Source organism: Parus major, chromosome 9 (genome assembly GCF_001522545.3).
Source record: "Parus major isolate Abel chromosome 9, Parus_major1.1, whole genome shotgun sequence".
NCBI classification, from domain to species: Eukaryota; Metazoa; Chordata; class Aves; order Passeriformes; family Paridae; genus Parus; species Parus major.
Window position 1 is genome coordinate 21,633,401 of NC_031778.1, and position 26,909 is coordinate 21,660,309.

The 26,909-nt window shown below is 44.7% G+C and overlaps 1 protein-coding gene across 5 annotated transcripts in view; it reads right to left on the reverse strand.

The window, feature by feature from the left end:
• The window catches only part of LOC107208802 (multiple epidermal growth factor-like domains protein 6), a 187,867-nt gene that overhangs the window by 11,535 nt on the left and 149,423 nt on the right, over positions 1 to 26,909 (reverse strand). For all 5 annotated transcript variants that reach the window (XR_002002080.1, XR_002002079.1, XM_019007797.2 and 2 more), the window contains 15 exons: positions 26,294 to 26,428; positions 25,716 to 25,841; positions 25,279 to 25,410; positions 24,325 to 24,453; positions 22,466 to 22,585; positions 19,414 to 19,542; positions 15,572 to 15,700; positions 10,380 to 10,508; positions 8,664 to 8,792; positions 8,051 to 8,176; positions 6,983 to 7,111; positions 6,666 to 6,794; positions 5,453 to 5,584; positions 1,180 to 1,308; positions 183 to 308 (listed from right to left, as the gene is read on the reverse strand). Coding sequence is in view for 3 of the 5 variants with exons in the window: in XM_019007797.2 (XP_018863342.1) it covers positions 183 to 308; positions 1,180 to 1,308; positions 5,453 to 5,584; positions 6,666 to 6,794; positions 6,983 to 7,111; positions 8,051 to 8,176; positions 8,664 to 8,792; positions 10,380 to 10,508; positions 15,572 to 15,700; positions 19,414 to 19,542; positions 22,466 to 22,585; positions 24,325 to 24,453; positions 25,279 to 25,410; positions 25,716 to 25,841; positions 26,294 to 26,428 (1,929 nt within the window). In the remaining 2 variants the exon portion in view is untranslated. The remainder of the gene's footprint in view (positions 1 to 182; positions 309 to 1,179; positions 1,309 to 5,452; positions 5,585 to 6,665; positions 6,795 to 6,982; positions 7,112 to 8,050; positions 8,177 to 8,663; positions 8,793 to 10,379; positions 10,509 to 15,571; positions 15,701 to 19,413; positions 19,543 to 22,465; positions 22,586 to 24,324; positions 24,454 to 25,278; positions 25,411 to 25,715; positions 25,842 to 26,293; positions 26,429 to 26,909) is intronic.

Consider the following 26,909-nt stretch of genomic DNA (forward strand, 5'->3'; position numbering starts at 1 on the left):
GGGAGGTGTGGGCAGGATTAGGTTGGGTGATGGAGCGAGGAGGGATGGAGGCTGAGCACTGCAAACTGCAGCGTTATCAGCAAAGGGAACTGGCTGTGCACAATGTTTGGCACTGAGATTATTTGCTGGGTATTTTAAATGTGTCACCCTCTGGTGAGGTGACCTGGGTCCTGCTTTGTTACCTTGCTGGCAGGCAGGTCCCGTGTGGCCGGGGGCACAGGTGCACTCGCCAGTCCGTGGGTCACACTGACCTCTGCCACAGGCACAGAACTGGGCACAGTCCTTCCCAAAGCGGCTCTCAGGGCAAGCTGGAGGAACACAGGATTTGTTAAACACCCAGAGGATCCAATAGCAGTTTTCATTTTTAACACAGCCATCACCTTAGGGGAAGAGCTGGCTTTGTTTTTATTCCACCTAACGCACTTCACAGCATCAACTATGAAGCCAAAACCCACCCAAAGACACAACTGCTTTACCTTCTGACACTACCTGTGATTATAAATATAATCCATGATTTCACATGGAATATTTACTGTCTTTCCCATCAGAAGAGTGAATGTACAACTGAAATATCAGCTGCTCATCCTCCCAGTTCAAAACATCTTTCCTTCCTTAATATTGATGCTGCCCAACACGGAAGAGCAAAGGTATGGGCAACCAAATATTCAAACATTGCCTTTCTGTGAATAAGCTGAAGAGAACTTCACAGAGAGCAGAGCTTTGGAAGCAGCACAGAAATTCAGCCACACCATTTAGCTCTGAAACAGAGAAGTAGTAGTAGGGTTGCCATGGAGTCTTTACCAGTTTTGCCATGACAAAATTTGATCTTTTTCCCATTTATTGAAACTAATGGCACCACAGTGTGAAGCAAAATATTGAGATAATTTCTCAACCTTGAAATTTTGGACAGGAAGAAGGAACTTGAGCAATTCATGCTGAGCTGGCTCTAGAAATAAATTTGGGCAAGCAGGTTGTAATCCTGGGGTAAGTGTCCTTGCTTCTATGCATGCAGGAGCAAGGGAAAATATTTTGCAAGAGATTTTTTACAAAGCTGGAATCCTGATTTACAATTCAAGGAAGAGGTAGCTGGAATCTGTCTGTTTTTCTTCTGACAAGCTCTTATGCAAATGATTCTCTCTGCTGTGTTTTGACAGAAGCAGAACATGAATGTTGGCTTACTTTTGCTGCAGTTGGCTCCGATGAAACCGGGAGCGCAATCACACGTTCCTGACGCAGGGTCACAGTGGCCTCCGTTCATGCATTTACAGGGATTTTGGCAGTTTGAACCATAAGTACCTTTTGGACACCCTGTTTTAAAAGAAAAAATACCCAGCAATTAGGTTAGGTTGCTACTGGGCCTGTTGCATTTCATGTCTTAAGCACTTTGTTGCTTTCAATCGAAGTTTGATTTTCATTTTCTAATGTTAATCACCTCCAGAGGGCCAGCAGGCATTGAGGAGCAGATGGCTGCTTTGGACAATGTGCCTCTGGGACAGCACTGATTGTAATGTCAAATCCTGGAGAGCTGGACTGAGTGCTGCTGCTCCTGGCTCTGTGCTCTCCCATTCCCCTTACATGACAGCAGCAAGAAAAGCAAGCCCTGTTCTACAGAGGTTTTCCTCTTGGGGCTTCTGTTCCAGATGAATGTATTCTCTCTTTCCCTCCTACACAGAGAGATGGGGTCATTCTCCCTCTTCCTTTGGGCAGCAGCCACCTGGTTTGCCCAAGTCAGTGAGAAGCTGTGAGCCATTTCTGCCAGTGTACTGGAAGAGGGAGCTGGTGCTTGAGCAGCATGATCATCATTCAACAGTTCCACTTGTGCTACTACCCCTAAATGTCATTTCTTTGCTCACCCCTTCCTTCTCTTCCCTGGCAGAAGGAAAGTCTGGCTACTTTAGAAACCTGGTTGAAAATATATTTGCTCACGTCTCCAAGCAACAGATCCCTTGCAATCTGTGCATAAATAACTTCATGTATTTTGTCTTTCCTAAAGGCACAAAAGCATGGCCTGAGTGGCTGGAGAAATCTCTGGCTTTTCTGAACTATTCAATAGTGAGGAAGAGCTTATGGGGAAGCTTTGAAGGGGTGCCTTTTAAAATAAAACTGAACGTTGGCTTCTGCTCAAACCAGGATAGCAGATCATCAGGACTAAACAGATACATGCTTCTATAACATGCAAATACTCTCTCCAGCCCTTCTCACAGATTCTTCTCAATGAATGCTCTGTCATCAGTGCTTCCATCTGCCAGGATGCAAAATCTGTTTCACGTGCAAGCCCTGGCATCAAGGAGTGAGCCCTGCAACACCTCTTTCATTCCCACTAAGACTTGAAGTTAAGGACTCATCCAGATTCAATGATTTAATTCCTCTATGTGAGTATCTCTTTTCCTCCTTCTTTTCCTTTTTGGTCATCATTTGGATTTTCTCCTTTGTTTTTTTATTCTGTGTCCCAGACTCCAAAAGACAGCTGCTTCTCCCTGGCAAAGCTGTCAGAGCTATTCCTTAGCTCACAGCTAGCAGTAGTTGCTCCATTACTGAACAGGATGCAGTAATTCCCTCCTTACCAAATTCTTTGTCCTTGCAGTATTTCCTGTATTTTGGCTGGAGAAGGAGCAGCACACTCAGGGCATGTTCAGCTGCTGCAATGTGCACATGGCCAATAACAAGGCCACCTCATCTGTTAGTACTTTGCAGAAGAATTTTGATGCAGATAACAAGGGCAATTTGCACCATGTCCCACCATTTCAGTAGGCTCTGCCTTTGCAAAGAGGGCTATTCATGCACCACCAGTTATCTCATAAAGACATTTTCTAATTTAACGGTTTCCTGTACTTCTGACTTATGTTTTTTCTGCGAACAAAAGAGTGGCAGCTAGATTTCCACCTCATTTCCTGATTTTCCTTCTGCTTTGAGTGGGTTTGTCATGACCAAGAGCTCCTAAATCTTTCCATAGCAATTGCACATACTGAGGCTTTTCTGACCAATGCTATTAATCACATTGTCAAATAATCCCTTCTGACACATCCTGTCACCTACAGCTTGAGGGTGAAGCCGGTGAGATCTCCCAGCCCAGTCAATGTCACAGAAACATACCATGCCTTTGTTTTTTTTTTTTAAATCATTCCACTACCACTTACTGCTTTTTACTCCTTTTAACAAGTAGATCTACCCATCCAGCAAGTTATGGACAAGTGATGAGAACCTTATTGCTAGTTTGTCTTCTTGCTCTGGACCCTGCCAAGAGACTTTTTCAGCTCCTCACTCCAAAATTTGAGAACATGAAAGCCCCGTTGCTCTTGGCTCCTGGAAATTTGACTTCCCAGCCAACTACACCTTTTATAGATACTTTCTTGAACCTTTTTTTCACTGTACTATAAATATGGCAACAGTTGCCAGAAACTGTTTCCAACAGCATCCAACCACATGTTGACTGGACCAGAGCCCATTGGGAGCGGCTCCCTGCGCTGGTTTTAATATTCTATCGAGAGCTTCTTCACCCTGGAGCAGCCCCAGCTTTCCCTGCAGTGAGGACAGCAGGAACTTGGAGTATTCCCACCAAAGTCACGCAAGCCACCCTTGGTTTTCAGTAGGTCACTTCAGCATCAGTCCCACAATCTCTCCCTCCACTGACCTAAACTTGAAATAACTCACAATTAACTGTTCTCCTGTTTTGTGTGGCTGTCTATGAGTGGCACAGGAGACAATAGGAACAACACCAACATAGAAGAATATTTTTCTGTGAGCTTCCATCATTTCATTATTTCTCCAATAAATAACTAACAACCTGTGTTTAAGAATCTTCTGTATATTTTTGGAATGTCAGAGTACAAAACACTATGAAATCTCAAATCTAAACCAAATCTTTAAGTTTAATCCCAACTACACAGAAATCCATGGCAAAAATCCCCCCTGAATACAGCAAAACACAGATTTTATTTTGCAACAAATCTTTTTATACCTTCTCTATCAGAACTTCAGTGTAATTGTTAATGCTTTAAATTTTAAAATTCTGAAATAAAACCTGAAGTATCTAAGTAAGGTTGAGGACATTTACTGTAATGAGAGATTTAGTGCTACACACACAGGTAATGGCTACAGAGAAATTGCTACATAAAGGTAATGGGCTGACCATGATTAAGTCTTTTAAAATGATCCTGTTAAATAGTTGATCTCCACTACTGCTCTACTATAACATTTATTATAATCTAATATATAATGGATCCAAATGGCTCCAGCCCCAATGTTGAAGGCCAGATTTCGATCTCACTTACAGCAAAAACTGAAGCACAGAGGAGGACAGAATCAATCCTTTGTGTTTTATTTATAATTTATATTTTAAAGAATAACATGTGATGACGTGATGGCAATACAAAGGCCCATCTCTAAAGGGAGTCTTTCTCCTATTTCTGTTCTCTATAAAACAGTGGTTTAACCCTTACTAGAGCTGCACATGTGACAGCTGGCTTTTGTATCCAAATTGTCAGCCCAAAAAGCAATTAAGCCAAACAGAACTGTGCTGGATTCCCAAGAAAGAGAAATCAACACTCAACAAAGAGAGAAAAACTGAGCAAGAAAGACAACAGCTTGGTTTTTTTTTTTCTTTTTTTCTCCTCTAAATGAGACTATTACAAGCCATGGAGTAAAACCAAAATTAAAGTTGTAAATAAAAAGGTAATTAACTGTCTCCTTTATTGGCTGCTTTAGTATATGTTTCTTATCAGTTGCCACATTCCACCAGAAACAACTTTACAGATGTCCTAAAATACCGGCATGAGCCATGTGGATCTGGGAATATTTTTTATGATGGAGCATTGGGCCAGTTGGCATTTTGTCCTCTACACTAGTCACCATTTTTCAATCCAGAGTAACAGTTGGTTTAATTTGATTGCTCCTCAGAAGGCTCTGCAACTGAAAGGACTTTATGAATCACTTGGATTTATTGCCAATTTCAGCTTGTTGTTTTCTCATAACCATTTGTCCTTACTTGAGCACGCAGAGATTTCGGGAAGTATTTTGGACTTGGTATTTGGAAATGAGAGAGCTGTGCAATATCCAGGTGTAGCTGAGAGAATGCAATGCAGAGAATGATCTTTACATTCTTTGGCGTGGCACGAGATTGGAAAGAATTTAGCTGGTAAATCTTGTGGTTTTAAAAATTAATTTGAAGGACTGAATTAATTACATTTTTGAACCAGTATTATTCATTTTTTTTAGAAAATGTTTTTTAAAATTAATTCCTTGCAGTAATACAACTACTTTTTTTAGTGTCAATTAACCCACCCTATGCTTACTTCCTGTACTGCACTTATTTGTAATACTGTAACTTTTATACTATAATTAACCTCTACTTCTCTCAATCACAGCACTGACACAGATGAACCCAAAGCACCAGCAGATGCTCCTGCAAGACTCAGCTCTCTATCAGAAAGGCAGCAACCCCCAAAATACTCACGTAGGTGGCAGTGGGACCCGTGGTAGCCCGGGCTGCAGGAGCAGTGGCCAGTGACAGGGTGACATTCCTGATTCTCTGCAGAGCACTGGCACACTCCGTGACAGTCCTGCCCATACGTGCCCGGTGGACAAGCTTTGGGAAGAAGAAATGCAAACCAATAAATTAAATTTGTCTTGGTAAATATAGCACTCAAAGAAAGAGAGGGCTGAAATTTATTAAATAAAATCCCTGCCTATGGAATGACACTCTCCTCCGGGACTTTGGATTTATTACATTTACTTGGGGGTTACTTGACTGCTTGATTTTGTTTTGTTCAGTCAATTTGTGCCCAACTGTCAAGGGCCAGATACAATTTTCTTGTCACTAGAAAAAAAAATCATAGGGAAATGTCAGGTAAAATTGACTAAAATAACAGTATAATTCCCAAGGGACCAGGCATGTGGATAAAGACATTCTACCTTTTGCAGAAGTTTAAACTTGCAAAGCTGCTGTGACATCAACATCTCCACTGGTTTCATTCTGCCTGCTGACAGCCACATTGCCTACAGGTTTTGGATTTTCCACATTTAATTCTTACATCTCATTTCCATTAAGCTGCCCTGGTTGTGGGTCAGCATTTAGAGTCCTCTGGTGGAGGACACAGGACACCGATGTCAGTCCTCTCAATTCTTATTTATTGCTGGTTCTCCTTTGGCTAAAACAGGGCTCAGGAAAAGTTTTGTGAGAAGGAACAAAACCAGGGTGTTGCAGCTGGGGTCAGAGCAGGAGCCTGCTTCCAAAGACAGCTCTGGGGGACCAAACTCCACGCTAAGAAAAGCCAGAAAATGTCCCTTCCCCGAGCTCTGAGAGCAGGAATAGACAGCCTCGCACAGGGACAAGGCCAAGAAAAGCGGAGCTGCTGCTTTACTGACAGCACAGTGGGCAGGGCTGGGATCCACTCCATCCTCAGCCCATCTGGGGGCAGTTCAGCCCCTGGCTGCTCCCTGCCAGTGCAACAGCTTCAAGCACAGAGAGGGCAAACCCCAGCAGCCCCAACTGCGCGGGCACAGAGCTCAGAGCTGGCCAAACCAAGGGACAAGCAGCCCTTGGCCGTCTTCCCTCCTGTCAGGGTGTTGTCCCTTCCCTCTTCAGGCTTCACATCCCCATGTTTTGGTTCAAGAAATCTATGCATTAGCTGCCGAGGGAAGCATTTGCGGTGTGATGAGGAACTCACCCTTGTCGCAGCCGTGGCCGGTGAAGCCCGGGGGACATCCGCAGGCCCCCGTCAGGTGGTGGCAGGGCCTTCCCGCGGGACAGCGGCACCGCCGCCCGCACCCCGCGCCGTAGCGGCCCGGCAGGCAGGCTGCAGGGGACACCAAGCCTGTCAGGGCCAGCAGGACGGGACAAAGCCACCCGCTCCACGCACCCATCCCTGCGAGCACCGCCCGCTCGGCCCCGCGGAAGGAGGGGGTGCAAACAAGGCGGCCGCGGCCCGGAGCTGCGGGCCCGGGCGGAAGGCGCGCCCCAGGCCGAGGCGCTGCCCTCACTCACGTTTGTCGCAGTGCTTCCCTCGCCACCCCCTGTGGCAGTGACACGCTCCGCTCTGCGGGTGGCAGGACCAGCCGTGGGCGCAGTCACACCGCTCCTCGCAGCGCTTCCCGAAAAATCCCGGGGGACAGGCTGGGGGCAAGCAGAGACAGCGTTCTATCAGCAGCTCCTCTGGCCATCAGCCAGATCCTCCTTGCCCCAGCTCCTGCTCAGGAGTATATTTAGCAGACTGCGTGGCCAGAAAATATCAGTGAAGGGGAAGATATTAAAAATATTAGAAGCGCTTAATGCTGGCTGCTAACGAATCTGCACAGCAAAGTTTGCAAAGACCGAGTCACGGCCTGGAGTGCAAACCCAGGCTCCACAGAGAGGGTGATGCTGTTTGCTTTGACAGAACTGTGCACACAGGGACAGCTGTTTGAGCAGTCTGAACTGTGCCCAGGAACTGCCTCCACCTTCCAGGTCCCTGTAAAGTGACCAAAGAGAAAGGGAGGTGGACACTGAGAAGGCTTTACAGGTCACACTGGTGGCTGAGGCTTTCCGAGTCCTCAGCACCTCAGGAGACCTCAGAAAGCTGTGCTAAAAGCACAGCACCTCAGTGGGTGAGCTGAAAGCATGTTTTAAGTCACCTATGAATGAGATTTCATCCCTATTTCAGGGATTCAGATGGCTCTAAGCATGCCAAACAGCAGTGTCAAATCTGGGTGATGTGCCACATCTGAACTATCTGAAGCATCACAGTCCAGTTTGCTGAGCTCCCCTCAATGACCCACAGAGGTGGCTGATCTGGCAAATTCTCCTTCAAACTCCCTCCCTTTCATGTGTTCTTCCCTACGTGTGTAAGGTAGAGAAATACCTTCATTTTCTGAGGCAGGGAACAGAGGTATGAGGAGATAAAATGATTTGGACAAGGGCATGGCTGGGCAGAGACCTGCCTGTGGGTCTGAGATGGGGTGAGAGGGCATAAATCCTGATTGGCCTGCAGAATCCTGGAAATTTAAGACAGAAAATAGAAAACTGGCAGAAATGGCTGATGGTTAAAATGAAGGATTTGCAGAAGGAGCTGCTTACCAAGATCACAGCGGTCCCCAGTCCAGCCAGCGTGGCAGAGGCACTTCCCTGAGGACTGGTCGCACACCCCGTGGTGGCAGCTGCAGTTCTGCTCACAGCCCTCTCCAAACTGCCCGTCCTCACACTCTGAAACAGGATGGGGGAGGCTGATGGGGGGCCAAGGCTGCAGCAACCCCAGCAGGAACTCCCTCATGCCTCTGCAACATCATGAGCCACCAAAACTGGCCCTAAAAACCTTCACTGAAGGAAATTTTGAAGCCTCCCTTGGCAAAATTATCTAGAAATACAGCATTTTCATCTTTAAGGGTTTCTTTCTCCTTAAGTGGAGCTCATTACCTATCCTCCCCGTTCCCAAAGGACAAAGAACAGCTTATCCATCTCCTCTGCCCAGCAAGTTTCCAGCACCATGGATATGTTTAAGTACCAATATCACATCTCCCCTCAGCCTTCTCATTTCTGACTAATCAACCCCAGTTCTTTTAACTTTTAAACTTTTCCATTCTTCTGTCTCCTTCCTCCGGCTTGTCTCAAAGCAGACCCCAGCTCAAGTGAACTTCCTTTCAGAGTGACTGAAGCGAGGTGCTGGAGGGCTGGAGGAGGTGGTGAGACTCACCCAGCTCGCAGGCTGTCCCCGTCCAGCCCTGGGGACACTGGCACTCGCCACTCACAGGGTCACAGGTGGCCTGGCCGTGGCAGAGGCAGCGCTGCAGGCAGTTCGCTCCGTACCACCCGGGGGGACAGGCTGTGAAGGGAGGCAGGGAAAAACTTCCATCAGGAAGTGCAGGAGAAGGACACAGGTTCAGCACCACCTCTCCCACCTTGCAGCCTTTCTGGCTCTGGAAGATGCTCTGAGAGGTACAACCAAGCAAAAACAGAGACACGACCAACTCCAACCACTATAAAACTGGTCTTGGAACAAAGTAGGTGATTAAGCAAATTACTGACCCACCAAATAACCTTGAGACTTTCTGTTTGTACCCACAAAACCCATTTCTTTGGTTATTTCCAGCTTTCTCAACAGTGGGGAGTGCAGTTCTTGATTCCCCTGTTCTCAGAATTTCTTTGTACAGTCCTCTTAAAATCACAGCTCCTTCTCTAACTGATCCTGCTGCCCACAGCTAGCTGATGATATTTCACCATTTACCAAATTTTAATTAGGCAAGTCTATTAATAATGCCTATCACAACCAGTTTCTATGGATAGAACCTAATTTTTTGGCAAAAAACCACACACCTCTGCCACATGCCAGAGTGACACCTCTTTAAGATGAAAACAGGGGCAAGCTCTCACCTTGGAAAAGTACAGGCACCAGAGGATGGCTGCCCAAGCCTCACACAATTATTCTACCTCCTCACTTCAAATAGAAAAGAAATCCCCAAACATGTATTTAAAAAGGGGTGTTTGAAACATCTTTTGTAACTTTTGCATTAGTTTTGTATTTGTGGCCTTTGGAGAAAACTAAAATTTAGGTCATGCTGTACATGTCATCAAGAACAGCTCAGTACCTTCCCAATATTTAAATCCTTCACGGAAAGGCCTCTTCATATCAAGTTTTAAAAGGGGAATGTGCTATATTTAAGTATCACTGTACCCCTGCCAACTTTCATTCCCTTTCCCTAACAATCTTGGGATGTTGAAGGGGAGAGTCCGAGTGCTGACTCTAAATCACCGCTCACCCAGGAGCATCCACAGGAGCATTCCCAGCTCCATGGTACTGCTGCCACCCCAGGGACCTCGTGGGGAAGGCACAGAACAAGGAGCTTCTGCAAGGGGCACGGACAGACTTTTCCTACTGCCTGGGATGCATGGATTAGGATGTGCAATGCCACAGTGCAGCCTCTTTGCCAGCCTCCTCTTATGGAGCTCCTCATGGAGCTGTGCTTGTGTTTGAGCCTCACGTTTGGGTCTGATTGCCAAGACTGGAAGGCTCAATGCCTTTCACATGTTCTGGATTTGGGCTCTGTCTGGAACAGCACATGGTAATACCGAGGATCAGTCTGGTGCATGGGACAGTAAAGCAGACCATGGAAAAGAAACAGCTTTATTTCAGCATCATAATTGGGAGGTTTATGGACCTTTTCTCCCTTCATCAGCCTTCAAAATCAGCTCTTTTTCAACTTTATGGTTGTTTCACCCCTCTGCCCTGGGATCCTAAAACACAGTGTCACGGATTAATTTAATGGACCAATTCACGTCAGTGCGGATCCAAACCCAATGACAACACAGGGCAATGAGCTGAGAGCTAAAATACCAGTGAGCTTTCCCCAAACACAGGCTTTATTTTTCCCTCCTATAATCCATAGGCAGGGGGTTGAATTTCCAGCTGTACCTTCTTGGCAGGTGGCTCCTTTCCAGCCCAGGCTACAAAGGCACGTCCCGGTTACGTGGTGACAGAGAGCTCCGTTGTGACAGTGACAAGTGTTCCTGCAGCCCGGCCCGTAGCTGTTCCCCTGGCAGGCTGCAACGACAGAATTCCATAAAACCCCATCAGGAAGCATCCAAGGAAGCCCAGAACAAGCATGAGATGCAACGCAAAGCCAGGGAAATCAGGTTGGAGCTGTGCTCCAATGACACTTTTCACATCATAAGAGCGCCTAAGCCCATATAAAATCATTGAATCGTTAAGTTGGAAAAGATCTTCAAGATCATCAGTCCAACCTTTGGTCAAATACCATCATGATCCTTAAATCAAATCTCAAAGTGCTGTGTCCACTCGTTTTTTGAGCACTTCAAGGTATGGTGACTTCACCATCCCTGGAAATAAATAAATAAATAAAAATAAAACCCCATCTATTAACCATGTCTGACTCTAGAGACAATAGGAGAATCATTTAGGTTTCAAAAGACCTTTAAGATCATCAAGTTCAGCTGTTAACTCAGCACTGCTAAGTCCACAAGAGCAGCCAATACATAAACTGCAAAAGGTATTTAAAAAAAAATAATTCCACAAACTAAGATTACATCTGCAACACTCCCTGTTTAGAGATAATGTGTCTTATGAAAGTTTAACATCATAATGTGGGTTAAAAATATGTTTCACAGCCCATTCTGAAGAGGTTTCTATGGAGGGGCTGGACCACTGGAGGTGATGGATCAGCTGTCATCCCCTGCTCTGCAGAACGTCTTTGTGCTAAACTAATGGTCCAGCAGAACTGCCAGCCTGACAGCCCTGGTATTTATTTGCATCCTGGTAAGAGAACTGACAACTTCATTGTTTTCAGTGTTCATTTTTCACAGCTGGGTGCCTCTGCTCAGCCAGACTCTCATTCTTTGGTCAGAGAGGGGTGATATTTTCAATGAGTTTGGTTAAGCAGCTGGCTCCCAGGTGAAAACTTAACGCAGTCATCTCGCAAGCAAACGCTCTGCTTTCAGTGCTGCTGCCCATGAAAAATGGCAGTGATAAAATTCCTGCAGTCTCCATTGCACTGGAGATTTGGATAGCTTTGAATGGTGGAAAACAAACAGTTCTGCTACCTTGTTTTCTTCAGATAGCATCCAAAATAATACAAAGAGGGGTGATGGAACTGGATCTCCTCCTTGCATTGTTTTTGTTCTGCATTGCAGGGGCTCCTGTCAGAGCCCCTCATCCTTGTAGCACTTCTGGAATGCACTGGAGAGGCAAAAAAAGCCTGGATCCCAGACCCAGGAGAGTGTCCTGCCCTTGCTGAATGGGATATCTTCCATGTTTCACAGCTAAACAGTGAATTTTCACTGAACTTCTCTGCCTTTCAGGGTGTTGTGAACATCATGATGTGAACATGATGCAGTGCTGTGGGAGAGCAAGACCCTGGGGACAGAAGGGAGGTGTGAAACCACCTTGATCTTGGAGGTTGACAGCCCCTGACCCATTCTCAGCCCTTTTCTCCCCATCTGAGAGCTTCCAACTTCTCAGCCTGGTTCTCAGACACCATTTTCTCCCAGGACTTCTTTTCCACACTGCTTGTTCTTGTCATCACTTGGACCTCGTCCACATTGAAACCACAAGAAAGAGCAGGAGCTCAGTCCCATCACAGCTAAAAGTTTGTTCTGCAAATGAAGCTTGGTTGCCAAGTGAAAAGTTCAGCACATCTACAGAGTTCTGGCTCAGTTTTTGGGAGCAGAACTAAATATTTCCACAATAGAGACCAGCACTGTAGCACAACCAAGCCAAAGGAAAAACCAGCTCATCACCAGATCCCCAGACTGGTTAGCAGTGGTTTGTGTGAGGTTTTTGGACTATGTGTGCAAAGCTCTTGTTACACTTACCAAAAAGACAATAGAGTGTTTTCCCTGAAAATTCTGGTAAGAAAGCAGAAATTTCTGGAGAAGAAAATTTTAACTATTCTACTGGGTATACACAAATGTTTTTTGCTTCCTGGTGGGACAATCCTGATTTTCAAAGTACTTTTCTGAAGATTAAGGGAAAAAAGTGATATACTGAAGCTATTTCATGGTGTTCCACAACTGAATGTACAAATATACCTGGGCCTTTTCCTTCTTCACAATGAGATAAAAGGAATAACTTAATCCAAAGATTTAAATTAATAGATTTCTTCCTGGTTAAAAACTTTCCTCTTGGTTTCTTTCCTCTGCAAGAGGACGATTTATGTGTTTGCAGTCTTTAAAATCCCTTCTTTGCACACAGAGTAAGGAACACGTGAATCTGGAGACTTTTCTGCCAGACTAGAAGTCAACAGCCATCAAAAGTGCCCAGGAGCACAGGGAACTGATGGGCTCTAATGTTCTACAGGGTGTCCAGTAGCTTTGTTTTCAAGTGACTTCTGTGGATTATTCTCCACAAAATGAAGCTTTAGCTTTAAAAGAACAGGGAATTTGCAAATTCAAGTGCTCACACACCATGAAATGTCAAACCCCTGTTATCAGTGCCTCTGGCTGAGCAAAGTTTTCTGAAGTAATTTATTTTTCAAACCAGTGTGGTCTCTTTTTTACCACAAGGAGCCACTTCAGTGAAGATTCTGCTGAGCTCCAACAGCTCCAGAAAGAGGCATGCTTAGTACTGATAGAATTAAGGCAAAATTCAGATGTTGAATTGTGTACATCTGCTACAGACCATATGCAACATGAGATTTTTGGAGGGTTTGGTTGGGTTTTTTTAGGTTTGCAAACTTTGGATGAATTTGCAGTGAATCAGAGTGGTTTGGTTTGGAAGGGGCTCTAAAGATCATCAATGTCCAACCCCCCTGTCATGAACAGGAATGCCACTACTAAATCAGGTTGCTCCTTCTATCCAACCTGGCCTTGAACACTTCCAGGAATGGAGTATCCAGAGAGGCAGGTTATATCTCTGTCACAAAGAAATGCCAAATATCAGGTCCTCACTTCTGTATCACAGCACTCAGTGAAACAGTTCATTAAAACAAAACAACAAAAAGAAAAAAAAAAAAAAAGAAAAGAAGAGAATAGGCAACATACTTTTCCTAAGCCTATTTCTTGGAAACCTAAAATACCTCAGGTGGACACTTAAAAAAATCCCCAAATAAAATCTCCAAGCACAAACTGAAGCTGAGGCAGAGCTTGCTTGGCAGATTTCAGCCCAGATTAACATAATTCATTTTCAAACAACTGAAACCCACAGTCTGGTAATGGAAAGCATTAGGCAGCTTCAACAAAAGGCATCACTGTCCGGATTGCCTGTAATTAGATAGCAGAGTATAAAACTCACTGCATGGCTGGCTTAGGATCAATTCAAATCCCATGATGCCAAAATTATTCCTCAATATCCTCTAGCACATTGCCTGCAATCTGATTACTTCCACACGAGTGCTGTCCCTCCAGCTGCTGGAGCTGGCGGGTCCCAGGAACAGGCAAGGTGAATATTAAACACCCTGGGAGGATGGGGAGTGCTGAGCTGTCTCCCACCCCTAGCTGCCTTGCTCTGGAGCAATGTGGATGAGGCCCAGTTGTAAAATCAAAATGAAGATCTCTCACTTAGCCAAGAGAAAAGGAGGAGACACCCTGCACTGTTAACTGACCTCTCTCTCAAGAGGCCTCAGAGGCTTTGGCACCTTCACCAGCAGGAGGAATAAATCGACCCAGCACAAAGTCTAATGGCTCTAGCACAAGATAATAAATAGGGTTTTTCCCCTAATGTGAGTAGGGCAGGGCACCAGAGGCCATGGAGAAGGAACTGCATTTCTTAATTGAATTTAATGAAATATGTAGCAAAGTTTCCCATCCCTAATGCTAAGGACTGGGGAGGGGGCAAAGTGACACACTGCCAATGCTGTGACTTGACAGGAAGAATGGGCTGTGACAAGGAAATATTGTACCTGTTCAGCAGCACCTCTGCTGATCTGTGGGATGGGTGACTCTGGTCTGCTTTTGTTCTGTGCTCACTCCATTCATCTACACTCAAAGCCTGGGTTACCCCCAGCATCTTCAGGTGCAGGTGGACAGCCAAGTGTCATGAGGAGGGAAAAACCTGCAGTGGTGGGATGTTGGAAAAAGTGTCTAAAATTGGGAAGATTCAGCAGAACTGACCCACCTGTAAACAAAAGAGCAGGGGATTTTGCAGGGGAAGCCTTCTCAGGAGAGATAAGCTGTGTTGAATGGTGGGGAAAAATGAGGGGAAAATATGAAGAGCAAGCACTGCCCTCAAACAGGGCTGATGATAAAAGAGTGTATGGCTGGAGAACAGCATTGCCTCAATACAAGCCACATTTCTCTTGATTTTCTAAATTAAACCACTTTTCTATTGCAGAAAGCCATGACCCATGAATTAAAGAAGTGTTCCCTAGCAGAACTGGCTCGTTGTGGAGCTGCCCTGGAGCCCAGCTCTACACCCCAGTCCTGCAGACAGCACTCATATTTTCAAAAGCAAGTTTAGACCATGACATCATCCTAAAAGAAAACAGGGAAGTTGAGAAGCTAAAACCTGAAAATCTTAAAAAAACCCACTTATTTGCTAAACCTTGCAAATAGACTCAGTGATCTCCATATGTAAAGCCATGCAGCTAAAGAAAATAACCTAATTTCCCATGAAATGCAGTGAAAAATTTCTCAGAATAGCCAATTTTATATATTTATACTCACAAGCACTTGTTTAGCTTAAAAATTGTGGGATAATCCATACTTCTGAACATCTAGGAAACTGATATTTATTTTAAAACAAATAGATTCTATAGTAATTATTTTAAAAACTATTTTGCCACACTCACATAACAAAATGCTCCCAGCTCTGATTTTTCTACTTTGCACATTTGTAATCTGACACTTTATAATTGATAATTAGATGAGATACACCAGAAACAGATACACAACATTTAATCACTTAATGTCACACAAAAATAAAAAGCAGGGATCTGTCATATGGCAGGAGACAGCTCTGCTATTTAAAACCTGATGCTTATCATGTTTGTTGAGTAAAAAAAAAACTTAAAGAGAGCTGATGATTTTACACAGCCACCAAAAATAGTTTCCTTTTTTGGCATCTTTGGGAAGGAAGGTGACTTATCTGGCAGTGAACCCTGGCAGGGCAGTGTCCCCATTCCCAGAGGGGTTTGGGAGCAGGGGTGTACGTACGCTGCTCACAGCTCTCCCCCAGCCAGCCCGGCAGGCAGTGACACAATCCCAGCACGTGGTCACAGCCAGCAGCATTCTTGCACTTGCACACCTGGTGGCAGTCAATCCCAAAGAATCCGTCTGGACAAGCTGGAAATGCAAAACATTCCTTGTTAGCACAGCTCCTGCTTCTTCTTTTCGCTGCATAAACTCCATCTCGTCTTTGCACAGATGCATCAAGGGTTAAGCCTGCCCAGTTCTGCTATGTGCATCTTGGAAAAATGTTACCCTTTTACACAAGCAGCAGATTTCTGCACAGGAAAATGGGGCTGAGAATATTGAAAAGCTATAAAACAAGTGAGAGAACGGAGCTGGATTCACACAAGCTGTTCCTCGTGCCTCTGTAATGGACAGAGGAAATAATTCAACATAATACAAGACTCCAGAGCCATCCCTGCTGACCTCTCTCCCTTTGGCAATGCAAAACTTCTGCTCCCATTTACTGTCCTGACGCTCTTCTAAAGATTCTTTTACAGTGAACCTAAGCCACAGTGGTGCAGTTCAGTGCTGAAATGAAAAACTGGCAAAGTGAATGAGGAAAAAAAACCAAGACAAATTAAACATAGCAAAACAACCACAGGGAGCTGGAGGAGTTCTGCTCCTACATCTGGAACTGAACCTGTACTAAGGAAGAGCAGCCCCATGGATTCAATTTTTATCTGTACCAGTGCTGAGAGCAGTGAAAATAAGGATCAGTGCCTGTCAGTGGGCCACATCATACCCCAAATGCTGCAGAACTGGACAGAAAATACTTACAAAGCCACCTTTGCTGTGATCCCTGCCCTTGCAGAGCCCAGGAGTGCAGAGACACTGACTGCTGCTTCAGTTCAGGACCAGCCACAACTCCCTGGGTCCCTCTGGCACCTTCTGCCCAAGCACATAACCTTCTCCACTCAGATATGGAAGCTGGCTGGTGGCACTGCTAGCAGCATCCACCAAAAATGATTCATTCCTTTGGTGATATGAGGCCTTGTGAAGAGACATACATTATTTCATCACTGTTCCGCTTGTATCACTTGCTGCTTTCAAGAAAATTCAAAGGAAGCCTTTCCTAGATTGCTCTCACAGACTGAAATCATTTCTTTGTAGATTATTTTGTTTTCAGCCTCATTTGCCATCGTTACCTACTCTGCAACTGAAACAGTTTTGCTGCTTTTAAAACTCCTTTGAAAGAGTCACAAGATTCACAAGGTTCATTTTCACAAAGCACTGAGCAGGGCTGAAAGATGGAGCAGGCATGTACCACCTTCAGAAACGTCTAATTTTCTTTCAGAGAGTGTCTTGATAGCTTTGTTCTTCCCCATCATTATTATATGTGACCACAGCACAACTGCAGAGGCAGCAGTACCACTGAGTGGTACCAGATGAAGAGCAGCTGATCAAAGGTGACTCAGGGCAGAGCAGAACTGAGATGCTGATGGACAGACAAAAGTACTTTGAAGAGTGTGAGGTCTTTTGTCAGCATCCTGTGGCTCAGAGCACAGAAGTTCAGTCAGCTCCTGAATAATTTACAGCAAGGTCTCATGAAACAGCAGCCCTGCAGCAAAAGTGTCTCCTGCTATGGGTGAGCTTGGAAATTGTCCTGTGCTGGGGGGTGATGATGATGATGATGATGATGGTGTGGTTGTTATCTGTATTACTGACAGACATATATAGATTGAGACTCAGCATGGATTAAGTTTACATTAACAATTCTAATAAATATTAATAAGAGATTACTAAATTTGTGGCAAATAAGCTTGGAAATGGTCACTGAAGTGGTGTCTTGCAACAAGGGCTGGTTACTGAACCTATGAAGCCTTAATTCATATTGAGGGCAGCAAATTAATGAAAATAAAAGCACCTTCCCACAAAAATGGGAAGAAATTTTCCCCAAATGAAAACAAAAACTCTGATGGCGAATTTTGGTATTTCTGCAGTCTCAGCTTGAATCCAGATCCCATGCAGCAACAATGCAAAATACCAAAAGCAACAACTGCAGGTTCAAACACCCTTGCTGTGCAGGGGTGACATTAATTATTAATATCAATCAAAATCAGATTTTGTAAGGGGCTGTCTTCTCCTAGGACTTTGAACTCAGAAGTGCAAAAGTCTCAGTTTCAACATCTCTGTGATGACTGAGAAGTCCTTCCCAGCCACGGGCTGAGGCATCAGCAGGATGTTTGAAGTCCAAGGCAACTCTGCAGCGCCAGGGCTCGATGTGAATTTCTGCCTGCAAGGCACAGAGCCTGGCCAACGTGGGTGGATTGCCAAGAGGACGGCAAAAAGCACATCCCTGCCAGAAGGAAACCCTGCCAGTCTCCCAGTCACTCGAAACAGAAGCGCTACAGCTCCTCCGAGAGAAGGTGCCAAGAAGGTTCTACCAAGGGCAAACCACCCACATGTTTTCCTCCCTCGGCGTCTTTTGGAAGCTGCCAAACTGTTCTGGTTAAAACTTCCTAAGTTAAGAGGTAACCCAGGTCAGCTGAGAGTGAACACTCTGCCTTCTTGAGAGAAAACATGCAGAAACGGTGTTTTACAAAGCGCTGAATTTCACTCTCCCCTCCACAATCTTCCTTCAGGACTTAAATAAAAGATAAAAATGTCCAACATGACTGATTTGGAAGCTGAGATTTATTCTTTTTTTTCCACCAATAGGATCACCCAGTCTTCTCCACATTCCTCACACCTAAGGATGTTTAGCCTCTTTGTTCCCATTATAATTCCTGCTGGAATGAAGAGATTTACATAGCAACACAGATGACTTCTTTTTTTTCTTTTTTTTTTTCCCCAATAAAAATACAATAATTTCTTAAAAAATGGTAGATTTAGGAGAACAGATTTCAGCTAAATTATATTTAAAAGGGACATAGCAGAGATACCATGAATTCCAAGGTGAAATTTGCAGCAGAGCCTTGGAAAGAGTATTTATTTTGTATAATAGTCCCTGGTAAGAATGAGAGGGAAACAACAACAAGCACTAGCAATTCCAGCCGGTGGATTCCTAACCACATTCCTGGTCAGGCTGTGGAGCATCTTCCTTCCCATGAGAGGGCAGCAGCTGCCTGCAAGTGCTGCCACTTCCCTCCATCCTTGCCGCTGAACCTGGCTGATAAAGCTGCTTTCCATGAAAAATAGTTGTGACTTTGGTTCAAGTACCATAATCTGCAGAATCTTCAATCACCTACACAGAACTTTCACAGTGCCTGAATGGCCCTGTGTTGTTTCTCTTGTATATTTTATACAAAAAATCTGCAAAATGATGCAGCACGACAGCAGCCTCCTGTGATAATGCCACAGACTGACTCACCATAATGTAGCTAAAGAATCCAGTCCAGCATTTCCAGCACCTTACCAAATGACTAGGTAATAGAAGATTAGGTAGAATAGTATTGGACATATTTGAGTTAGAAGTGAATCTGTTCTTAAAGAGTTCCACAGGGATGATGCACACATCCATGTTTTTCTCGAAATCGCTTCAGGGAGGCACTAGAAACAAGCAAGCATAAGGCTGAACAAGCATCTCCCTGCTCAGTGCTCAAACTGTGGCACTCTGCTTGAAAAGTGTATCCATAAAGATGTGATACAGCAGAAGCCTTGAGCATATATTTAATTTTAACCATGTGAAAACATGTGCCTGACATTTGGCACCCAGCACGATGCTCTGCTGAGTTAGGAGGGGAGTTCACATTTCGGTATCGGCTTCCAATAAAGTTCAATGGTTTATTTAGATCCAGTGCTGTCAATTGTAAAACCTGCTCTCTGAATAAAAACCAAAACAAATTCTCCATGAATCCTGGAGGGACCAGGGGGAGCAGCAGTACCTCTTTCACAGAAGGTTCCAGTCCAGCCCGCCGTGCAGGTGCAGGCTCCACTGACGTGGTCGCAGGCGGCTCCGTTCTGGCACTGACAGCTGGACTCACATCCCGGCCCAAAGCTCCCCTCGGGGCACCCTGCAGCACAGGAATCACAACCAGATGATGGGTCAATGCCAGAGCAGATCAGGGATCAATGGGGAGTTTTTACATACATGGGAAATCTATTTCCAAAATAATCAAGGCGTAAAGGTAACGGCTTAAAACTAAGATTTGAGTGTGCCCTTGAGGTTCAGGTAAGTTGGGCTACATTTAAGATCTATTTTAGAAAAATTCCAGAGTGTTGAAACACTAAATTCTGCACAGAAAACTAACAAAGCCTGAGACTTCACAGGTTCTGCACAATGACGCTTTGCCCACTGGTCTGGAGTTGCTTATGTGCACATCTCCTCTGGGACTTCATCAGCTGGGAGGGGAGAAACTCCTCCATTTTCCTGCCAATCCTCTTTCCCCAGAAAGCTGGAGAAAATATGAAATGTGTTGGTTGCCTTCACAAAGCTCTAAATTGAATGCTGCACACTTTACTTTCATGCTCTGCTTTGAAAAATCCAAGTGAAAACGTTACATCTGGGGGACAGATTAACAATTACATTTCCACAGCAGTTAATGTGAGGAGTTTTAAAAGATTTGCATGGTGCTTGCCATCAGAAGAAAGAAAACATTTGAGAATGAAAATAATTTCTTCCAGGATTATAGGAAAATCAATTAAGAACAGGGCCAGTTGCCTAATTCACATTGAATATTTTGGACAGGCTGAAACATAGAGATAGACTTGGCTAAATACAGTATTACAGGGCCTCTACTCATGTTTGAAGGTCTTGTGAACATCCCTCTAAATGAGTTATGGAGATTATTGCCAAATCTCTTCTAGAAGCCCATGATTTTAGCATTTACAGCAACAAAGTGATTTTCAGGCAATCTGGAAGGAATCAGAGAGAACAGAAAACGAGAGTCTTCAAAGACAGCTCCATGTCTGGAATAGGGGGGTGGGTTTGGCGTTGTTTGTTTGGTGCCATGGGTGGGCAGTGATTGGAGCTGGCATGAATTCAGGTGCTCCTGCAGCTCAGGGACTCTGCCAACTGTTTGTTTTACAGAGGAGCTGGGATGGGAGATGGGAGAAGAGCAAGGTACCTCTTTCTCTTCAAAGTATTTCTTTGCTTTCAAAGAGTCAAAAAATGGGACATTGTTTAAATGTATGTTGGAATTTTTTTTTTTGCACTCACAGGTGAAATCCCTTCTTCTTCCCAAAGCTGCACATCCCTGTTTAACAAATAAATACATAGAGGTGTTCTGTGCCTTGAAAGCTTGATCCTTCTCCATGTTTCCTTTTCAGCTGAAATTTCAGTCTGAGAATTGGGCAAGGGAAACGGTGCTGCAGTGCAAGGGGTGTGGGGCTCTGAGCAGAGCTCCCTTCAGGCCCACGGTGTTTAGCCCAGAGCTGAGGCTTTTCAAGGTGATGGAAAAGGGTCAGAGCACTTCACAAATGATTTCACAGTCCACAGCACAGAGAATCTGCCCCTGCTCCAGCAGGCACAGGCTGCTGTGATGCGTGTCAGGATCCAGCCACCCCGACAGAGAACCTGAGCTCCTGCCAGGGGAAGGAGCCCAACCTGCAGGGAGAGGGTAGGGATGCCTGGGGAGCAGAGGAAATACCAAGGGATATTTCAAGATATCAAGATGTCACCTCCAAGGCAGCATAAAATCATGGGAAGAACTATGGTTTTCATAATCTTGCATGTACACACACACACACACATATATATATATATGTGCAAATTTAAACATATATATACATACACACACAAAAGAAGGTAAAAAGTAGACTAAATAGAAGAGAAAGCTCACAGAAAGAACTTTAGGAACTGCCAGATGTTTTGTCAATGGTGATGGCTTCACTGATTCCCTTCCCAGCGAGGATTACAAGTGGCTATGTGGCCACTCTCTCTCTGCAAAGATGCTATTTTGGGAGAGATCAAGAGCGAAAGAGCAGCAGAGCTGGCAGCTCCTTCTCTGGGAGCTGGTCCTCCCCACACACTGTCCTTCCATTCCCTCTGTGCCAACAGCAACAAGGGCTGCAAGATCAACTTTCCAGGCTTTCTTGTCTTAGGTCACGGTTCCAGATTAATTGTTTTGACATTTCTGTGTGACACCAGCAGTTAATCCTGCCCACGCTACTGAGACTCTGGTAGCTACATCTGTGCTACTGTAAGATTGTTAAACTAGTTGATAAAATGTTTATTTTATTTAACAACATCAATATAATCAATAATAATAGTAATAGCAGCTTAACTATGCAACTTACTGCCACAAGATGAAGTGGGTTCCAAATGCTTGCATGAAATGAAAAAGAAAATAGGCACGTTAATTAAAAAAAAAAAAAAAAAAATCAAGTTGCATTAAATATAGAGATATTGCTTCTGTCTCAAGAAGCTCCTGGATGAGAAATTGATGACACGTGGGGAGACATATGAGGAATTGACTATGAGCCTGTTTTCATATGCTTGAAGCATCTACTATTGACATCAGGAGGTGAATGTTAAGGTGAGGGTCATGGGCCTCTGATAAGACCATTACACATTTTTGTTGTTAATAAATACAGGACTCCAAAACTTCCTGGTTTTCCTTCTGTTATGTACATGTGAAGTATTTCTATATGCCTGACCTGAAATAGAGATTTAAGAAGGGTAAGTGCTGCCCTAAAACCAAATAAATAAAACCAATACGGAAACTCTTATGCCACAACCCAAAAATACATCAATCCTATCCCTCTCACGACATCCTAACATTAAAAATAGCTGCTGGGTCCAAAACAAGGCTGAAAATACCTTTTCTGGAAATCAAATTAGGGAAAGCATCTAACCCTGGTGAAACGCGAGAGCGCAGCGCTGGGCAGAGCGGGGGCGGAACAGCCTGGGAGCGTTCCTGCGGGGAATGACCAGGAAAACACAATTCCAGAGCTGGGGTTTGGGGAGCTGCACGTGCTGGGGAGGCTGGCACTTACTGAGCTGGCAGTGCTGCCCGGTGAATCCCGGCTGGCAGGAGCAGGTGCCCGTGGCGGGGTCGCAGTCGTCGCAGGCGCAGGAGTTGGCGCAGCCCTGGCCCCAGCGGCCGCTGCTGCAGGCTGCCAAGGGAAACGGGGTCACATCCAGCACCACCCCCAAACCCTGCTGCACTGCTGCCTGAGAGAATGCAGGATGCACAAAATGCCTCGGGACTGAACTCCCAGCTGCAGCACAGGTTGTGGAAATAAAGAGGTTTTTTGCTGGTCTGATTTAGCTGGACGCAGGCAGATATTATCCCATCCGCATAAAACTAATCAATCATAGTCATAAAACTAATCATTCATAAGCTGGGCCAGGGGAAATTTAGATGTTAGGAAAAAGTGTTTTATTGGATCAACTGCCTGGGGAGGTGGTGGGGTCACCATCCCTGGATGTGTTTAAAGAAAGACTGGATGTGGCACTCGGTTTAGTTGAGGTGTCAGGACATGGGTTGGACTCGATCTTAAAGGTCTCTTCCACCCCTGTGATTCTGTGAATCCACACCCATCAATCACAAATCTATAATTTAATGGAAATAAAATATCAGTTGTTGACTCCCTAAACAAAAATCTGCATAGCCAGAATAGTTAATGGGTTTAACCAGACAGATTTGGGAGCACCCTCCATGTTTTCCTCAGAATACCGGGAAATGCAGCATGGACACAAAGGAATCTCACAATGTTTGTTAAAGCAACTTACTGCTTTCATCCTAAAATCACATAGCACTGACACAATTACAACAATGTACCACAACATCTCCTTTCTTTTGAGTAAGGAAGAAGATGAAAGTGCCAATTAGGGCAACAGAAACCTGGTTTTGGAGCTCGGAATCTGTTTAATGCCTGGTCTGCAATAGCTGGCAGAGCTGCCTTACTGAGATATCACTGCAAAACAATTTTTCTCAGATCTTACACTGAATAGAAATAAAAGCTTTCCTTTGTCATGGTCTCTCAATTCTCTAGACGGCTCAGGGAGTCGTGAAAAGCCATCTCTGTGGCTCTACACACTACCAACTGGTTTGATTTTTAAAATATTCATATGGGTGGAAACTTCAGATTTTCCCAGCATTTTCTTCAGTGCAGAGCCTGAGAAGTCAGGTGCAAAACTTGCTGCTGTCAACACTGCCAATTAAATGATTTTATGTGTTTGAGACCAAGTTTAGAAGGAGGTTTGTTTCTGTTGGCTTTTTGCAAGGGGCATCACAATGAATCAAACAGAAGAGATGTGTCACAGGAAAAGGGAGGAATCAAGCAGGATGGTTTCACATTTGTATGGTGCCATCCAAAAAGGGCAAATCTACTCTCTCTCACAGCCACCAATATGGGGAGCGATGCTAAAGTCAACAGAAGGATGCTCTGCTCTTCCAGAGAACAGAATTTTTTACAGCATTTATATTCCCAAGTTAAAAAGTGACCTTTAGACACACGACTCTACATGCCACTCACTTGTTGAATAAATCTCCCCCTAACAAAATGAGAAATGGAGAATTAATCTCAAAACTAATCTGCACTGAAAATGAAAAACAAAACTGTCTGTCAGTCAAAATGCTGACGGGACAGATGGTATTGGGCAAAGGGATCCATAGTGTTGAAATAAGAGCTTATATCAATACTTTGCACTTCATCAGCCATCTATTTCAATGCTTTGAACCTGGATAATTAAGGATTATAACCACCCAGGCTGTACAAACCCACAAAAACACCATTTCAGAAGCAGTAAGATTAGCAAAACGATATTAAAAAACTGTAATAAGCTAAGAGCAAACAGAGCTGGTTCCTCCACGTGCAGCCCCCAGGAGATCCCGTGTGCCTTGACTTACGGTGTTTGCAGTCGTGGCCGGTCCAGCCCGGGGGACAGGAGCACTCTCCAGTGACAGGGTGACACTGGGCACTGCTGCCACAGCTGCACAGTGACACACAGCTCGGGCCATAGTGCCCATCAGGGCAGGCTGCAAACACAGACAGGCTGTGACTTCACCTGCCTCACACTCATCACACCAAACTGACAGCGACAGCTCGCCCCCTAAAACAGGTTTAGCTGAATCCAGGGATGCAGATGGCAACACAGAAATATCTGGGGTCTGCATCCCGGGTGTCTGGGGCTGAGTCCTGGAATGTGGGAATAGCCTGAGCCGCTTTTGGGTACTCCTGTGCATCAGGCTGTTTCCCCAGAGGAGGAAGACCTTCCCCAAAAGCCATTTTGTGGTTAATAAGAATTAAAAACGTGCCACCACCAAGGTCTTGGACAAAGCAGAGCTCAACAGGCACACTCAAGCAGCCTTTTAACACCCAGAGGCAGCACAGGACAGTTCCTTGAAGGCATTCCCACAGTCTCTGGCTGCAGGGATAGCACTGATACTGCTCCCTCATCTTCAGCATTATTTTATCCTGCATTATCTACACCAAGGAGTGCTGCTGCAAACATAACTCGAGAATGATGCCATGTGGGCCAGCTCACACCTCTTGCCAAGCAGCCAGGATTACAGCCCCAGTGTTGTGGCTGTTAAACACTCTATTTCCAAGTACAGCCATAAATTATGTCTAATGATAACATCCATTTGGGATGCAGCTTAGTTGATCACGTGCATTTATCTGCAATCTCCCTCCCACAAATAATGTCAAATCCAACCTGGGGAATTCCTGGAGATGAAGGGCACTTAATCTCAGATCAGCGTGCTTTATCTCACAAAAGAATAATAAGGCAGAAATCAAAGCATAACCTGAATTTTCAATCTGACTTTCTTTTCATGGGGAAGGCTGAGGCAAGGACTCACTGGCAGAGCAGGATGGCCCAGTGTAGCCAGGGGGACAGTCACAGGCTCCCGTTTCCCTGTTGCACTGTCCCCCGTTGGCGCAGGGCTCGCAGGAGTTCTGGCAGTCTGGTCCCCACTGGCCATCTGGGCAATCTGGAGAAAAAGCACATGAGGTGTAACCAGTGCCATTTTCTGTTTCAGGACAGCCACAGATTACTGGTGTTACCCTGAAGAATTTAAAAATAATAGCAAAACTGATCTGGATTGTGATATTATCTCTACAGACCTACCAGCCCTGCCATTAAACTGCAGCACAAAAAAACACAGCTAAAGAGAGGTTCTCTCCCAGTTTCCATCACAGTTTTTCTGTTTATTGGTTTGGGAAACAGCAAAATTTTACTTCTTGATGGGTCTCCCAAAGCCAGGCACTCCCTACCTTGGTCCAGCACCTCACACACCTTGCTCACACGTAGCACCAGTCTTCCCAGCTGGGCAAACACACTGCCCTGTCTTCGGATCACAGGGGGCTCCTCCACAGCTGCACCTCTGCCTGCAGCCCATTCCAAAGCTTCCAGGCTGACAAGCTGGACAAAAAAACCCAAAGTCATGGTTAGAAGAAATTTGAAAGCATCAGGAGGCACCACGACCACCAATTTTAACCTGGGCTGTGCTGGTAGAAGTGATCCATGTTAGCATTAGTGTCTGAGCAACTGGTGGTCTGAAAATAACTGCAGCAGAGCCCTGCAAAATTTGTGCCTGAAGCTTTAAAAGCAACTGTTGTTACCTGGACAAATGTTAGCTTGGGTAACTGGCCTCAGCTTTGTGCCTTGACCTTTGCAGGGGGAGATGAAGAGAGAGAGAGAGACAACATTTGCCAGGCTCCAAATATCAGTCTGGTTTCAGTGGGGAACTGCCAACTTGTATCAACAACAAATGTACCCATTTATCTGCAACTTCTATATCTGAACCTAAGCTTCCTGAATAAGCTTTCCCCTCCCAAGTGTATCTCCCAGGGAAACATGCAGTGAGTACCTACACAAATGGCATTTTTCTCCATGAAAGCCAGCTGGACACGGATGTTTGCAGGCTCCAGTCTCAGGATCACACAGGACATCAGGAGGACAGCTGCACCTCAGTTTGCAACCAGCCCCATAAAACCCCGGGGTGCACTCTGGAGATAGAAGCAGACACAGAACATGTATAAGAAAGAGGAAAAATTAAGAGAAGTGAACAAAAATCAGAAAATAATTGGGCAGAAACTTGCAGAGAATATATTATAATGTACATTTTAGAGGTGTTGTTAACCAAGTGTAAATACTTAATAAATGCTTACATTTCAAAGAGGTTGCTGCTTAAATATAACCCAGAAACAGAGTGGCAGAATGCTTAAAGATTTATTCAATTAGAATACTTTAGGATATATTCAATTAAATACATTATAGAATTCTCTTCTTATATGTCTAAGTTCTGCTTCTCTCTGCCTTGGCGCACAGCCAGCGCTGGGCAAGGCATGCTCTCTGTCAGAACTGATTCCATCACCAAGAATGATAAAAATATTAAATATTTTCATTATTATTCTCCATCAAACCCACCAGAACTACTGCCATAAATCCAACATAGTCCTGCCTGGCCAGAGAAAAATCTGAAGGGAG